Raw genomic sequence first — 18,286 nt, 5'->3', positions numbered from 1 at the left:
CTGAATGACGTGGACTGTAATGAAAGTCAGCAATACAGATGGAAAAGTAAGCAGGTACTAGGATTATGGAAGACTTTGATTAGTTTCCTATCATCTTCCCTCTGATTTTGTAAAGAAAAAAATTTAGTAGAGTCACAGGAAAAGCAAAGTAACTTCTCACTTATTAATCTGGGTGCTCTTTATTCATATTTCACATTCAGATTGTAAGTAGTGGTTTTTGATCAGAAAGCTAATATGGTTCCTCTCACAGTACTGCCAGTGAAGGGACCTTTTAGAGTTTCCAACAACAGTCCATGAAGAAGATAACAAGACTAAATAAAATAGGAGGTAAAAATAGTGTGGAAATGAAGTCAGGACAGCAGCTTGGATGTAGATTATAGATGATCATGAACAGCAGGTTTTCCACAACCTCAACAGTTACACTAACACAGCTATGTTACTTACACTTCCTCAAAGCCCCTGGTGGGGCAATACACACCTGCAATCCCACAGAGACAGATGGATCATTATGAATCTGAATTTGAGGCCAGCCTGGGCTACATACACAGTGAATTCCACACTAGACTGAGCAACAGAACTTGTCTCCATAAATAAGACAGACAGACAGACAGCAGACAGACAGACAGACAGACAGACAGATAGAATAAGCAAACAAAACTTCTCAAGTTGAAATGTGTTTTGTGTTTTCCAGAGCAGAGGTGTAGTGAAAGGAACGAACAAGTAATTATAGGCTGCTGGTTAAATTGGTGGAATATAAACTTGTAGACACTTCTCTGAACATTACAATGTAACCCCAACTGATGAGAAACAGTCAAAACCAATGTAGGGCAGAGATAGGCAGATCTCTATTAGTTACAGCATGAGGCCAGCCTGGTCTACATAGCAAGTTACAGACCAGTCAAAGCTACAGAGTGAGACCCTGTCTTGAAAAAGAAAACAAAACCCCCAAAATTTAAATAAAACAAATAAAAATACTATTTGTAGCTTTAACAAATAATTTTAAGTTGCTAGATAAGAAGTTCTAAATTAAAGACAGTGTGTGTACAGGGAATTAAGACTTCCTACCTGTAGCAACATTGTGCAGAATTCCAACAGAGGCAGTGTGATAAATTATATCATCACCATCATTTAAGTAGTGCACATTGTTCCTGCAGTCTCTGCCTCGATAGCCAAAAGCAAGCTCCAGCACAAGGTCCTACAACGACAAAACCATTGCACATGGCATCTTTTTTCAGTGTAAATGTTCTCTAGAGCTCTGTGATACAGACCATACTAGAATTTTCTGTCAAAAGGAGAATGCGCTTTAGATATTTTATGAACTGCTAACACAAAATTAAACTTGACATTTAAGTTTTCTTTAGCCTTTCATACTTTTACATATACATCACATAAAATACATATACACATACATACTTTCTCTTCCCCCACTATCCTCTTGTCCCCCCCCACTGAACCCCTTCTTCTCCAAAGTCCCCTCTTACTTTCAACAACACCCATATTCTCAAATATTGTTTATAAATGTTTGTTTACATTTAAAGGGGGATATGCTATGGAGATTTGCATTGGTACAGATCTTGGTTTACTGATACATATTTAAGGTCAATTTTGTTATATGTATATTTCTGCTCGTGATTAAGTCATCATATTTGTATATTTAAAAATGTAATGTATAGCCGGGCGGTGGTGGTGTACGCCTTTAATCCCAGCACTTGGGAGGCAGAGGCAGGCGGATCTCTGTGAGTTCGAAACCAGCCTGGTCTACAAGAGCTAGTTCCAGGACAGGCTCCAAAGCTACAGAGAAACCCTGTCTCGAAAAGCCAAAAAAAATGTAATGTATAATTAAGAAATTTAGGTTAATAGATAATCATCTATAATAGTCAAGCTTGTAGTCTATGCTAGTTAAATTTTCTAGATGTACAGAGATGTATTTCAGATAGATAAGCATTCTTCAAATCTTTCAAAGACCTTCAGAATATGACATTTAAAATGTTTAAGAACTTAGGACTTCTCATGACAGTGAGACACATCTGGTCCTAGCAGAACCAATTACTTTAAGAGGATGATGTGCATTGAAGAAGCTCCTTGTGGAGCTTGTTAGCCATTTGGGCAAGAAACTGCTCTTGCCTGAACTGCTTGATGATCTGGACTTGAAGAACCCAGAGAGAGATGACTGCTGAACTTGCCTAAAGGAGAGACGATCCTTTCGGGTCCCTGTTTAATAAAAGAGTCTGCTAAACATTCTACAGGACACACACATAAACACACACACACACACACACACACACACACACAAACTGACAAACTGCCAATACAGGCAGAACTGTCTCTAAAATTTCCTTTTTTTGTGAAAAAAAATTTTTTTGTGAAAAAGTCAGCTGGATACTATGGGCCTGTAGACTGAAGATGGATGCCCCAACAGTACAGAAGAACTTTGGGTGACTGTCCAGGTAGCGAGATGTCTCTTGTCAATTCTAGAGTATTGGAAGTTGCTTACAATGTACTTCCTGTTTACTTAGGTAATATTATATCCTTCTGGAGTCTTTGATGGAGTTAAAGAATTTATAGTTATAGTTTTCCTTAGTTATGATAAAAGATAAACTAGATATAAATATTGTAACTGTAATTCTTACTTGATACCTGTTTTGTTATATGTAATTTTACTATGTTAAAGTTAAAACCTTCCTTTTTTATTTAAACAGAAAAGAGGAAATGGTGTGGGAGGTCCTTCTGTCTATGTGTTGCTTCTATTGGTTAATAAATATAGAAGCTGCTTTGGGTCTGCTGATAGGGCAGAACTTAGGTAGGCAGGGAAAAACAAGCTGAATGCTGGGAGAAAGAAAGGTGAAGTCAGAGAGGAGCCATGTAGCCTCACTGGAGCCAGATGGAACTTTAGCTGGTAAGTCACAGCCACGTGATAATACACAGATTAATAAAAATGGGTTAAATTAATATGTAAGAGTTAGCCAATAAGAAGCTAGAGCTATTGGGCCAAGCAGTGATTTAAATAATACAGTTTCTGTGAGATTATTTTGGTTTTGGGTGGTCGGGACGAACAAGCAGCCTGCAATACACATGGCATCCTTTCTCAGCCATGTTCACTAGAGCTCTGTGATACAGACCATACTAGCATTTTCTGTCGAAAGGAGAATGCGCTTTAGATATTTTATAAACTGCTAACGTAAAATTAAACTTGACATTTAAATTTTCTTTAGCCTTTCATAATTTTACATATACAACACATAAATACATTTACACACATACATAATATACTTTATTTCCCCCACTATCCTCTTATCCCTCTCCACTGAACCCCTTATCCACTTATCCCTTCTTATCCACTTATCCACTGAACCCCTTCTTCTCCAAAGTCCCCTCTTATTTTCCCATCTCTTGGTGTCTCATTACCTTTGACTGCTGTTTGTGTTTGTGTATGTGTGGCAGTTATTCACTTCAGAAAGAACAATTTACCAGGAGTTGTACCCCTGAAGATCACGATTTCTTTCCCCCAGCAACCACTGACTACAACTCCTCAGGGGCCTCTGAGTCTGTTCCCTATTGATGATAGAGTATTGATGGGCCCAGTCTTTTGCAGCTGTGACTTCATGGGTGCAACAGTCATTACACACACACACACACACACACACACACACACACACACAACTTATAAAAAGGGGATGGGAACCATAAGGTCATCTCATTCCAAGAGAATAGATTTAAGTTTTTATGTGTTAAACATTGATACATTTCTTTTTAAAAATTTATTAGATTTAAAAAAATTCCAATCCAAGTTTGCACTCCCTCCCCTTCTCCCATTCCCTCCACACTCCCACCCCAACCCCATTTAATTCTCAGAGAGAGTAAGGCATATTGCTTTGTGGAAGGTCCAAGGCCCTCCCTCCCTACTATATCTAGGCTGAGCAAGGTATACAACCAAAGAGAACAGGATCCCAAAAAGCCAGTACATGCAGTAGGGATAAATTCAGGTGCCACTGCAAGTGGCCCCTCAGTCTGCCCCAGCCATGCAACTGTCAACCACATTCAGAGGGACTAGTTTGGTCCTATGCTTGTTCCTTCCCTGTCCAGCTTGAGTTGGTGAGCTCCAATTAACTCAGGTAAACTGTTTCAGTGGGTGAACCCATGATGGTCTTGACATTTTTGCTCATATTCTCATTCCTTCCACTCTTCAACTGGACTTTGGGAGCTCAGTCCAGTGCTCTGATGTGGGTCTCTGCCTGTTTCCATCAGTTGCTGAATGAAGGTTCTATGTTGATATTTAAGATAATCATCAGTCTGACCACAGAGCAAGTCAAGATTTGGCCCCCTCTCCTTTATTGCTTTAGGGTCTTAGGTGGGATTATCCTTGAAGATTCCTGGGAATTTCTCTACAGCCAGGTTTATGCTAACCCTATAATGGCTCCCTCAATCAAGATATCTCTTTCCTTGCTCTCATCTCAGTTCTTCCTCCATCTCAACTATCCCCTTCCCTCAAGTTCTACTCAACCCTCCCCTTCTCCTTTCATCTTCCCCTTCTACCCTCCCTTCTCCCCCCACCCCCATGCTCCAATTTTGTCAGGAAATCTTGTCTGTTTCCATTTTCTAGGTGGGTCTATATTAAGTTTTTCTTTAGGTTCACCTTATTACTTAGCTTTTCTAGGATCATCAACTATAGGATCAATGTCCTTTGTTTATAGCTAGTATCCACTTATGAGTGAGTACATACCATATCTTTTTGGGTCTGGGTTACCTCATTCAGGATAGTGTTTTCTAATTCCATCCATTTGCTTGCAAAATTCAAGATGTCATTGTTTTTTACTGCTGAGTAGTACTCTAATGTGTAAATGTGCCATGTTCTTCGGTTGAGGGGCATCTAGGTTGTTTACAGGTACTGGCTATTACAAATAATGCTGCTATGAACATAGATGAACAAAGGCTTTTGTAGAATGATTAAGCATCATATTACATATGATTGGGTATATGCCCAAGAATGGTATTGCTGGATGCTAAGTTAGGTTGATTCCCAATTTTCTGAGAATCCGCCATACTGATTTCCAAAGTGGTTGTACAAGTTTGCATTCCCACCAGCAATGGATGAGTGTTCTCCTTACTCCACATCCTCTCCAGCATAAATTATCATTAGTGTTTATCTTAGTCATTCTGACAGGTGTAGGATGGTATCTCAGAGTTGTTTTGATTTCCATTTCCCAGATAGCTAAGGATGTTGAACCTTTCTTTAAGTATCTTCTGGCCATTTGAGAGTCTTCTGTTGAGAATCTCTGTTTAGTTCCATACTTCATTTTTAATTGGGTTATTTTGAATTTTAACGTCTAATTTCTTGAGTTCTTTATATCTTTTGGAGATCAGTCTGTCTGATGTGGCATTGATGAAGATCTTTTCCCATTCAGTAGGCTGCCTTTTGTCTTATTGACTGTGTCCTTTGCTTTACAGAAGCTTCTCAGTTTCAGAAGGTCCCATTTATTTATTGTTGCTCTCAGTGTCTGTGCTACTGGGGTTATATTTAGGAAGTGCTCTTCTGTTCCCATGCATTGAAGACTACGTCCCACTTTCTCTTCCATCAGGTTCAGTGTGGTCGAATTTATATTGAGGTCTTTAATCCATTTGGACTTGAATTTTGTGCATGGAGAAAGATATGGATCCAGTTTTATTCTTCTACATATTGACATCCAGTTATGCCAGCACCATTTGTTGAAGACGTTTTCTTTTTTCCATTGTATAATTTTAGCTTCTTTGTCAAAATTCAAGTGTTCATAAGTATGTGGATTAATATCCAGGTCTTCAATTCGATTCCATTGGTCAACCTCTCTGTATTTATGCCAATACCAAGCTGTTTTCATTACTGTAGCTCTGTAATAGAGCTTGATGTCAAGGATGGTGATGCCTCCAGAAGTTCCTTTATTGTACAGGATTGTTTTGACTATCCTAGGTTTTTTGTTTTTCCATATGAAGTTGATTATTGTTCTTTCAAGGTCTGTGAAGAATTGTGTTGGGATTTTGATGGGGATTGCATTGAATCTATAGACTGCTTTTGGTAGGATTGCCATTTTTACTATGTTGATGTTACCTATCTGAAAGCATGGGAGATCTTTCCATGGCTCAGCCTTTAAAGGCTAGGCTCACAAACAAAAACATTGATACATTTATTACAATCAAAAGAATGTGTCAGTTACTTGTTCTATGTCCAAATAAGAAACCCAGGAGAACCCAAAGCTGTTCTGACAATCATAAGTAAAGGTCTGGCAGAGGCTCCTACAACAAGGAGTATTCCTTTTCATTGCCTTATGGGTGGTGGGAGGGAGTAGAATCATCTGTATTCCTGCAGCTGTACACTTTCTCCATGCTGGATCTAGCACAATGTGCTTGTTTGCTGCTGACATTGGCCTTATGAACTGTCTATGAGGAAGTTTCTTGATGGAAGAGAGGAGGAGAAACACTCTCCATGTGCCCTATATATTAAATATATCACATGGGATAAAAAGTTCCAGAAATAGTGTATTTTCTCGTTAATTTATAAAGTCAATTTACAAACTATAAGACACCACCAAGGTGTCTGTGCTTCCCTATTCACTCATGAAATCATTCATATAAATTTACATTTAGACGTTCTCCAAGACATAGACCAACTCAGGATATTATTTATTTAAGAGTAAAAGACTCCATGAGTTTGTGGGCTTTCTGGGAGCCTTCTCAGCTTGGTTGATCACCTTCCTGGACCTGGGGGGAGTTGGGAGGACCTTGGTCTTATCATAGAGTAGGGAACCCAGATGGCTCCTTGGCCTGGAGAGGGAGGGGGGGTATGGGTGGAGGGGAGGGGAGGGAAGGGGGAGAAGGAGGGGAGGAGATGGAAATTTTTAAATATAAAAAATAAACCATATTAAATAAAAAAAGAGTGAAAGACTCATTTGAAATTAAGAGAAGCAAAGGGTATCAATCCAAGTTTCAGACCTGAATAATAATTAAGTAAACAACTTTTACAACCAACCGAGCAAAGATAATTCAATATACCAAGTTTCATGAAAGTTAAAGGCAAAACTTGAAGGTTCCATAAAAAGGAAGCTTTGGAATATTGGGAACTTTGTTTCCCTTACCTCTATGGGTCTCTTCTTCTTGCCAACATTGTTTGACTGAAGTTTCTCTGGCTGTGGTGGGGCCCTACTCACTGGGGGCCTGGAATAGAGGGGTGGGAAGGAGGAAAGACAAAATTACCTGGGGCTTCTGGGTCTCCCAACCTGCCCTCCAGAAATGTCACCCTCCCCAAAGGGAGCCTACTTTCATTTTACTGTGTTTTCTGTAGCTTGATAATTTCTAATGTAGAAAGAAATAATATTTTTATTTTTTATATCTTTGGTCTGCATCTCATAATGAAAATAATGTAGCATAAGAACAAGATAAGAATATTAGTTTGACAGACTCAAAGCCAGAGAGTTAAGATGTTCCTTCAGAGAGAGGGAAGTGGGACAGAGGTGGAGAACAAAGTGTCTCTGCTCTTTAATTAAAGCAGAAGAGAGGACAAAAACACAAAATTTGGTCTTTTAAACATAGCAAGGAGAGGGTTACCTGGATCCTCTTTACAGCAGCAGAGAGGAAAAGGAAAAAGATTTTAACACATACCTGAATTTTAAACATTATTGCAGAATCTCACATAATAAAATATTGTTAGGTTTAGTACAGATAAACTGTATTGCACACATTAAAGGTGTATTTTTATTACTGTTCTTAAGCTTAAATTAGTTCATTAATGGCATATAAACCAGAAGATTAAAAAAGAAGAAAGACATGAGAATTCAGAATGTTTTGCAACACTCTTTAGAGGGTCATTCATCGACTGTTCTTAAGAAAGGAAAAGATGACCTTAGCCAGGTGTCACTGGGGCTGCTTTTAAAGAAACTGTCCCATGAGACCATCCTGCAAATCTAAGAAGGTTCTCCAGGTACCAACTCAAGCAGGCAGATTCAGTCATTCAAGGCCTTGCTGAGTTTGGGACTTGGCAGCAAAGCAAGTATCATTTAAAAGAAGAATGCCAACTGAGCACATGGAGACTTGTCTATAATGTCACCACACTCTGGGAAGCCAAGGCAGGAGGGTTGGTGTGAGTTCAAGGCTAGCCTGAGCAAGACTATTAGTGCCAGGGCAGTCAGAGCTAGACAGCAAGACTGTATCAAAACAAAACTACCTTTATCTCCCCTTCCCCAAAAGAAAAATTCTCTTAATAGCAGAATGAAGCTTGGCAGGTGGTAGGTGACGGAGATCCCAGCATTCTGGAAGCTAAGGAGAAGGAATCTCAAATGCCAGCTGGCTATGTCTACACTTTAAGCTTCTGCTCAAAACACCAAAATAAAATAAAACAAAAATACAAGGTTTGAGGATGCAGCTGTGTTGGAACATTTGCCTACCACCTGAGGCCTGGATTCAGACCCAGGAGTGGAAAGAGAGTGATGATAACATCATCTAACATAACTGGAAGGATCACAGAAGTCTTCCATAGCCTTCCTGTCAGATGGTTGGCCAAGCACACTTGCCATGGTGAGGTTACTTCACGTAAAAAGCTGTCCATATTCAAGACAGCAATTACAACTCCACTTAGCTTCATGTTTCAGACAAGTGATTCCTAAAGAACTGAGTGCTCTTAGCAACAGCCTTCCAACTTTCCCTCACTCTGGTTTCTTCTACGGTATTCAGAATGGCTAGGATTTCCTTCATTGTGGAACTCAGTACCAAACACTACTTTCCATACAGAACTAGGTCTGGATACTTCATTTCTGTTAAATTCATGTAAAATTATGTGGGCCTGTTCAGAGGTCAAGTCATACTCTAAAGTCATCTTTGCATATTACTCTGTTGAAAACACAATGAATTTCCAAGATAATTAATTTCATTTGCCAAATTATCCAAGGATACTGAATGGGTTTCTGAACAATCTGGTCTCAAATGAAGTTTTCATCCTTAACTCCCAGCATTTTTTTTTAGAAAGTAGTATCTTCTTACTTCTAAAATTGACTTATTCCTATGATGTTTCCTTTAGAATTGCTCTGAGGACATTTTCATCTCACTGAAGGTAGTTGCAAGCCAGTGCTCCTACAGCCTTTTTATTCATGTAATTTTGTTAAACACAAAATACCATAATTATCCTATTTTTTAAATGGATGAGTATATTAAACATCATTAAGTGGAACAAATGTTTATGAAGTGAATAATCTTCCATTGATAAATATATATGATTACGTTAGTTTTCATGGGCATCTAAAGAAAGTACTAAAATTCATGGATTCATGAAAAGTCATTTGTAAAATTATAATGAAGGCCTACTTACAAAATAACAATCACATTTAATTTTCTAATCTTTTTGTCAGGTTTAAGTAAATGTTTTATAGTAAAAATTAATATCTTGACATACTCTAGGGATCAAAATAGAACAATAAACATTTTAATAGAATATGTTCTTTAAAAAAAACACTTACCTTACTACCCCCTGTCTTTGAAAGAAAAAGGAGAAGAAAGTGGGAAAACACATAGGAAATTTATGGTGAATATACATAACAATAAGCAAAATAAAAGCAACATCAAAAGAACTTTAAGAAAACACAAAATTTCTAATTTTATAACAGGTTTTGGATATCTTAATTAAAATACTAGAAATTGATTAAAATTAAGTACCTTAGGTACAAAATATTTGCATAAAATATTTATTGAAAAATAAAGTCATATCATTATCAAAATCATTCAGAAAAAATCCACAAAGTATAAACTATAGTAGTAATGAAATGTTATCAGAAATATTTCCTTTGAAGTAGATGATTCGATGCTTAGCTGATTATGAAGTAACTGATTAATATTTAATGACTAACATTAAAATATGAAACAACTATTTAAATAGCTAAAGTATACTTTGAGTAATATATTCAAAACTGGCAGGATAAGTATCTCTTTTGATCTCCATTTAATTTATTATTTTTTTGTGAAAATGAGGACTCTTATGAGCCACATTAGTGACATCTGTCTCAACATTTTCAAAAGAATTTAGCAGAATTGACACTACAGAAATTGAGAATGAAATGCAAAAAAGAAAGTTCAAGAATAATTCTGAGAAGTTAGCTAAAAAAATCCAAACTAGAGCCGGGCATGGAGGCTTCCACCTATAATCCTAGCACCTGAGGTGCAGACGCAGAAAAAGTATGCAGAGAAAGCAAGTCTGGGGTGCTGTCCACAGTGAGATCCAGGCCCGACTGGGCTACAAAGTCAACAAACAAACCAAAAAACCTAACAGAAATGGTTACAGCAATGAAAACATTAATTTCAAAAGAGGAAAATATTTCTATCTGCCATCACATGAATGGCTTCACCAATGAAGAGAAATCAGCTTTACTGTGACCAAGTGTCGTTTCCAGAGTAAAGTTAGGTTATATAACAAACTGATCTGAATGATAACATTTCTTATTGAAAAAAATCAGTAACTTATGAAAGAGATGATGGTACTTTTTATTTTTATTACTTGGAAGATAAAATTTCCTTAAATAATACTAATTCTTCAAATATTCAATTTATGAAATCATTATTTGTTTATTTATATGTGTTCCCGTAATTAATAAATATTAAGGTAATACTCTTTATTTTGTGGATATTTAATCTCAGGATTAGTATTTTAGGCTACTCTTTCTTTTATTTCAATGAGACAAGCTCTCACTTTGCAGACCTGGCTGACCTAGAAATTGCTTTGTAGAACAGGCTGTCCTCACGTTCACAGAGTTCTGCTTCTGCCTCCCAAGTGCTAGTGTCACCACATATTACATTTCACTAGATGAGAGTGTGTCATTAGTAAAGATATATTTCTTAATTATTAATATTTAATTCTTGAGTGTTTTATTTAGAACTCGAAATAATCCATAGATAAGGATTATAGCTCTCATTCTGCCAAAAGTGAAGACACAGATTGAGAATAGACTAATATTTTTCAAAGTCAAATAACTGATAAATGACACAAATGGTTGTCTTAGCCTTTTGTCTGATTCCAACTGTATGAACTTAGCACTAGACACTATCTTCTAGCAAGCTGCTTTACCCTGGAATTTTAATATAAGTATTCAGATCACGGTTTGAATGACTTTTCTAACAATTTTATACTTTGCTTCTTTACACGGAACAAATGCACACCTCCCTCTGACTCTTCTTTAGATTACCACCCACTGTGGTTACCTGAACATTTATAGACACACTGAGCACCTGAAGCAGAGCAGAGCTGCATTCCCTGGGAGCACTGCCAGCAGTGAGTCCTAGAGTGCCTAGTTGTCTCCTTCCCCATTATTAGGTACAGCTCACCCCTAACTTCACCTCTATCCCTGAACATTAAACCCATGTTTCATGTTATTTGCTTTTCCATCAAACATGAACTTCTTATAGTAAAGTTTGCTTCATCACAGCCTTTTCTGGAAGTCACTGCTATCCCATCCACCATTACCTGTTTCTCACCTTCTCTGGACAATGTCTCGTATTATTTCTTAAAACCTCTTCTCTTGTGAAGTCTGCACCATTGGCTCAGTTTGTTCTGTTTGTGGTTCTTAGAATAGAGCCCAGGCCTCACACATGCTGGCAAGTACTCTATCACCGAGCTGCACATTCAAATTCCTAATGCCTCTTCACTGTTCTCCATCCTTGACTAGAAATACATTAGGCCAAATTCTCTTCTCAGCAAAGACTTTACTAAAAAGTTCTCTGCTGGGCTGGGGAGACAGCTCAGTCAGCAACGTACTTGCCTTACAAGCATGAGAGCCTAAATTCAATCTTCAGAACCCGTGTTAAAAAACAAAACAAAACGCCAGGCGGTGGTGGCACACGCCTTTAATCCCAGCACTCGGGAGGCAGAGGCAGGCGGATCTCTGTGAGTTCGAGGCCAGCCTGGTCTACAAGAGCTAGTTCCAGGACAGGCTCCAAAGCTGCAGAGAAACCCTGTCTCGAAAAACCAAAAAAAAACCCAAAAAAACAAAAAAACAAAAAAAAAACAAAAACAAAAAAACAAACAAACCAAACAGGTGTTAACCCTGAGACTTCCTGGTCAGCCAGACTTTGATATTTTGGGAATTCTAGCCCAGAGAGAGACTTTGTCTCTAATGAATTAATGGGTGGCTCCTGAGAAACAACAGCTACCAGCCAAGGTCTTTCTCTGACCGTCACCAGCACTTGTGTTCATATACAATCACACAAACCTGTCTTGTATGTACATATAAAAAAACACACAGGAGTTTTCTTTTTTATAAAATCACTCTGAATGTGTTGATTCTACACCAAGACCAGTAATATCCAGTAAAGAAATTCCACTTCAACTCATGTTGTGGGCACAGTTTTTGAAATAATGGCATCTGATCCTGCATTGAGGGCTTTTAGAGACTGGGTCACACCTAATCTATCACACACAATTGTGAACGTCAGCAAATAAGATTACTCAATCATAGTAACTTTATATATGGATATGACATTCCCCGAACTCCTTGTAAAGACAGTGCAAACACCAAGAGCACTTAAGGACAGTTTCTAACAGTGGTTCACAACTGCATAATTCAATATATTACTAGCAGCGTCTACAGAAAATTTATATATAATTCAATTTTATATATAATTCAATTTTTTATAACATTATCATTTTCTCACCTAACTTTAAGTTTTATTATTACCTCTCATCAACTGATGGCTCTTTTTGTTGCAAATGAGGCTTGACTCCAAGCATTGGGCGGATATTGGTTGATAAGGCTCTGATGGTGTAACTGATTTCATTCTCTCTTGTCACATCACTGTCATAGCCTACCATCAAATACAGTGGTTATCAGACAATAGCAAGGTGATCACTTACATTCTTATAAATTCCATTTCTTCCAACAGTGTAAAATAAATTGTTAAAGCCACATTACTAAATATGGAACTAGAAAGATTTATGTGAAGAATATTTAGTAATACGTAATAATGTCTACTAATTATCACTAATGATGCACTACAAGCTACAAATATGAACTCAATCATCTCATTTTTATTAAAAATATTATGAACATAAGGGCATAATTATAATAGTATATACTTTCAACTGTTAAGTGTGGGTGGTTAAATTATTCATCCGATGTTTTTATAATTACTGATATTACTGACATATTAAGAAAATAAAAATTATCTTAAAATATAAAGCTCAATAACATAAAAAGCTTTTAATAGCACTTAAAATATCTTACAGATGGTGAATATCTAAGCCATCAATATATGCCAGTCATGAATCACAAAAACAATTTTGTTGTAAACCTGACCCAAACAATAATAACACAGTTGTTCAAACACTATTACTACTTATTTTTAACTTCTGTAGTTTAAATCAGTAGTTATTTTTTCTGTTTTTATTAAGATATTTTAAAATAACATACCTCCATCTTCTTCAGAATCTATATCAGATTCTTCACTATCACAAGACTTTTTTTCTCGATAGCTCTCCATTTCGTTTGTCCACACCATTAAAGACATATCTGCACCTCCTAGGGTTACCAGCATGCTGTCATCATAAGTCCAGCGAACATTTGTGACATGTGTGCTGTGAGCCACATACTTCTTAAACTTTCCAAATTTTCCCTGAAAATAAAACAAATTCAGACATGCTTTCTAAATTCTAGCACTGAAACTTTTGTTTGTAAAGTTTGATATATACATATACATACACACACATACACACACATATATAATATGTATACACACAATATATTTCACTTCAATCCACTGTGCTCTCTTTGGTAAGTACCACCTACACATAGTTTCTTTCTTTCTTTTGTCCTTTGATGTTCCATACCTGCTAAGTAGGCAATAGGTACTCTACTATAGAACTACATCCTCAGAATTACATTTCCCTTTTAAATACCAAGTGAATTGTAAGTTATGGACCCAGGAAAGATTAGTTATGCAAGTAAACTATAAGCAGGTTTTAAGTGAACATCTTTTCAAAGTTGTTAAAGTTTCTTAAATAAATAAAGCATGGTAGTCAGGGAGATAGTTCAGCAGATAAAGGAAAGGCACTTGCTGCCAAGTCTGATGATATGAATGTGATCTCTAGACGCCATGCTGAAGAAGGAGAGAACCAACTTCAGGAAGTATCCTCTGACCTCTATGTGAGGTCACACACATGCTCATAGACACAGACATATATGTGCACATATGCCCACCAATCCCCACATCCAAATAAATAAGAAAAAAAATGTGAAAACCTTTTTAAAAGTAAGCAAAACATAGTGAGTAGCAAAATCAGTGAGTTCTCGGGGTGGGGGGAGAGAAGACAATGAAAATGAGAGGGCTGGTGAGATGACTGAGCAGACAAAGAGACTGGCCACGCTACCCGGTGACCAGAGTTTAATTTTCAGAACACTTGGTGGAAGGAGAGAACTGACTCTCCAAGTTGTCCTCTGGCCTCCATATGTATACAGGCCATGAGGCACATGTGCTATTCCCCACAGATAAATGTAATAAAGACTCCTTTTTTTTTTCTGAGTAAGTGGGATACTTATTTAGTGGGTTATAGAAGGGAAAGGAGGACAGGGAGAAGGGAGAAGAGCTAAGAGAGGCAGAAAGAGAGAGACAGACAGACAGAGACAGAGAGACAGAGAGACAGAGAGGGGAAGGGGAAAAGTGGGGAGAAGGGAGCAAGGCAGAAGCTGCCTCTTCAGGGGAGAGATGGAAAAGGCCGACCCTTTTATTTTTATGTTGAGGAGGAGTCTGTCTTCAAAGCACAGAGTTTCTCTAAAATTGTGTGGTTCTTGCTATAGTGAGCTCTCCCCTTCTTCTCCTCCCTTCTCCCATTGAGTCAAAACTCCCTGTCTGGGATTTTATTTGAGTGCCCAAGCTCCCAATAAGAAGTTTTAAACCTATGTTTTCATTTCAGTGAGTATCTAAAAATGCTCATATGGGCAGCTGAGGTTACCATGAATGAAATATCATGATATATTTTTAACATCCCATTTCAAATTTTGTCTATATTCATATTGATGCTAGATTATAATCTATAACATAATTTATGACAACTAGGAAGTAAATACTCTTGCACTCTATACACAAGTTTTATTTTTGTAGTAAGCAGAGCCTTACGTTTTACAGTAGTATGAACAAAGGTTAGTAAAAAGATGAGTTGAACAATCAAACAACACAGCCTTGGTAATGTAGCACTGTAAAGAATCTGTACTATCTGGTTTCAGAAAAAAATCATGACATTAATCAGTGTTATTTAATTTTATTTAAATATTTAATATTTAATTGCCCTCTTTCCTAATGTAAAACCTACACTTATAAAGTTTATATTGAGTCCTAATGATATATACTTAAGTTATATTTATACTTATAATTACAAAATTTATTTAATAGTGATAAAAAGAACATTGAGGGAGAGATATTTATATATTTAATAATGAAAAACACTATATAATATAACATACAAAGCAAGGCACTGTACAATATGTAACATACAAACTAAGGCACAGTTTAGTAAACTATAATACTTATTTTAGATAAAAGCTATAAATATGATGCCAAGAATAGGAAAAACAATTCTAAAGCTCTGGTGATACAGCATTACTTATTATCTACGCATTATTAATGTTAGTAAGTAAAAAATACACATATTTCTATTCATTATTAATGTTAAAACAATGAAATCATGCTACTTTCACCACTTCCATTACAATGATCATTAGATAAGTTAAAGAAAAACACATACTTTAGCCGGGTATCTAAACAGTTTCACGAATCCCAAATCATCTCCTGTGGCTAGGACCATTTTGTCACTGGTGAGACAAGAGGCAGTTACATCTGTGACTTCTCCAATTATTGGCCAAATTCCCTCACAACATAAACCAAGGACACTTGTCCATGAGGCCCAACTAATTTTTTCCACCTAAAAATATTTAAAAAATGCTGTAAGTTTCTAATATTTAATATGCAAAGTCTAAACATTTCTCTGTCACTGCTTAAGATTTAACAGGAAAACTGCCTTTTATAAACTGGTTTTATAGCTCCCCAGGCCCACCACTAGCAGAGAATTTCAACATGATGCTATTCAGGACATACTTACTATATACATACTATGTGTCCTAGCTGCTGAAAAAAAGTGATAAGTAAAACTGCTTCTTACTGCAGATTAGCCAAAACCAATATTTACTATGCATCTAAGTCTCTATTAATGTGTCATAAACATGTTTTCCAATTAGTCTAGAAATTAAGACTCTGAGAGTCTCTTTCTTTATTTAGCCCCATTCACATCGAATCTGCTGAGCATTTCCTAGGTCATGCCAAATTAGTAATATTATAAGACACAAGACTGAGAATAATTTTCTTTCCTTCCTCCTTCCCCATCTCTGCTCTCTTCCCCTCTCCCACCCTCATACATACCTGCAAGAACAAATATCTTAGGTACACAGGCTTCAAAAGATGTCATGCACACGGTACTTCAAAGGAGATGGCACATCCTCTATTATTGTCCTTTTAGGACAGTGATTCAAGTGCAGCTAAGTATACAAGTTTTTATATTCCTTTTGTTTTCTTTTTGTAAACTCTGTGTAACCTAGAACTCACTGTGTAGACCAGGCTGACCTAGAACTCATAGAGATCTGCCTGCCTCTGCCTTCCCAGTGCTGGGATTAAAGGTCTGCTCCACCAGGCCCAGATTCCTTCTTTTAAAAAGTTTCCCTTTCCTTTACCCATCTAGGTATCTATGTAGCCCAGTAAAACAAAGCCACCCACAGACCTATCCAAACAATGTGAGAATAGTCATCACGTGTAGGAAGGAGGTCTTAGCTTTCCAATCAATGTCAATTATATAAACATCACTTCAAGCATCACCATCTTCCTACCTCTGTACTGGGGATAGTTTGTTTTTTTCCTCTGGGAGCTTCAAAGAATAACTGCTCTTTAGCACCAGTGTTGACCTGTAAAAGCTTTCCTTAAAAGAAAAAATTTAAAAGTTACAAACATACATATTAAATACATATAAATACAAATATCATGACCCTGAACCAAAATTCCCAGAAAGAAAACAAAACATAACGTGTGATAAACATCTCACAGGCTAATCAGAACTTGTGTAATTTTCTAGGGAGAGTGGAATATTCTTGTCTGGAGACAAATTATCGTGGGTTAGCTTTAGTTCCCTAAGAAGTCACCTACAACTCACCTCTGCATGAGACCTGGCATGCAGACTATTTGTGACTATTAATTAGGTAAATCCTTTTAGGACATTCATAGCCCTAGCTTCCACCGACCCAGAGACTAATGTCTGCAGGCAGCATCTGAAGCCTTAAACAGAGCTTCCTCTTTGCATAACCCATCTAATCTACTTGGTCTAAACACAAATGTACTTTTTAAATGTATTGATTTATAACTTTCCTGGCTTTATGATTATGTAAACTTCATGTAACTGTTACTACCTTGGGACATGGTATTAGGAGTAAGCTGAGTCTGTGTTCCTAGGCGATGGTCACTCATATTTGGCTCCAGAATAAGCAGTCTCTTACTCCTTATGAAGTTATAGCTATGTCTTTGCATGGATATTTGTGCTTTGTTTGCATTTTTTACACAAAAACTTAAGTTTGAGGCATTCAAGAGACTGTGACTAGGACAACGAACGCACAAGTTCAAGGACTGCCTGGACAACAGAGTGAATTCAAGGCAAACCTGTGGGATTCAGTGAAACCCTATGTGAAAGTGGAAAATGAGAAATGGGGTAGGAACACAGCTCAGTGGTAGATCACCTGCCTAGCATGAGCAAGGTCCTAGGTCAGTTTCCTTTATAGTGAATACATTAATATCATTGCATTTTCTTAATTCCCTTATAATTAAATAATTTCATTCATTAAAAAGCTTATTTTTATGTAGGAAAATTGATAAAACTATTTTACTTGATATGTCCACTAAAAAAATTTTTCTGTTAAAATTGCTTCAAATTTTTAAAAGTACAAGTAAACAGTTTAAGGATATTTGAGAAATATTAATCTTATAACATGAAATTTACAAAACTGAAAATGCGAGATAGCCTTTAAAATGAGGATATTTAACATTTGTTTGGACTTTTCAAAGTGTTATATGCTATACATTCTGCAAAGAAGTTCTCATTAAATACTATCCCACAAGATTATGATGATTTTTAGAAAACATATAGTAAATTAAGTCATGTAAGAAATGCTTTTTAAAATCTTCACTAACATTTCTATTTCCAAATTTGAAATGTGTGAAACTTACCTGACAAAACCCAGAACATTATGACTAAATTCTT

The 18,286-nt window shown here is 36.8% G+C and overlaps 1 protein-coding gene across 11 annotated transcripts in view; it reads right to left on the bottom strand.

The window, feature by feature from the left end:
- Window positions 1-18,286, bottom strand: part of Eml5 (EMAP like 5) — a 128,921-nt gene that overhangs the window by 25,498 nt on the left and 85,137 nt on the right. For 7 of the 11 annotated variants that reach the window (XM_038336077.1, XM_038336081.2, XM_038336079.1 and 4 more), the window contains 7 exons: window positions 16,869-16,957; window positions 15,737-15,913; window positions 13,410-13,611; window positions 12,678-12,804; window positions 9,474-9,488; window positions 7,104-7,182; window positions 1,066-1,195 (listed from right to left, as the gene is read on the bottom strand). In XM_038336077.1, coding sequence (XP_038192005.1) covers window positions 1,066-1,195; window positions 7,104-7,182; window positions 9,474-9,488; window positions 12,678-12,804; window positions 13,410-13,611; window positions 15,737-15,913; window positions 16,869-16,957 — 819 coding nt within the window. Of the gene's footprint in view, window positions 1-1,065; window positions 1,196-7,103; window positions 7,183-9,473; window positions 9,489-12,677; window positions 12,805-13,409; window positions 13,612-15,736; window positions 15,914-16,868; window positions 16,958-18,286 lie in introns of those variants that run through there. The other 4 variants (XM_038336078.1, XM_038336082.2, XM_038336083.2 and 1 more) reach the window with 2 other exon arrangements.

Source organism: Arvicola amphibius, chromosome 7 (genome assembly GCF_903992535.2).
Source record: "Arvicola amphibius chromosome 7, mArvAmp1.2, whole genome shotgun sequence".
Classification (NCBI taxonomy): Eukaryota; Metazoa; Chordata; class Mammalia; order Rodentia; family Cricetidae; genus Arvicola; species Arvicola amphibius.
The sequence above is the reverse complement of the archived record's forward strand: the minus strand, read 5'-3'. Positions and strand labels throughout refer to the sequence as shown.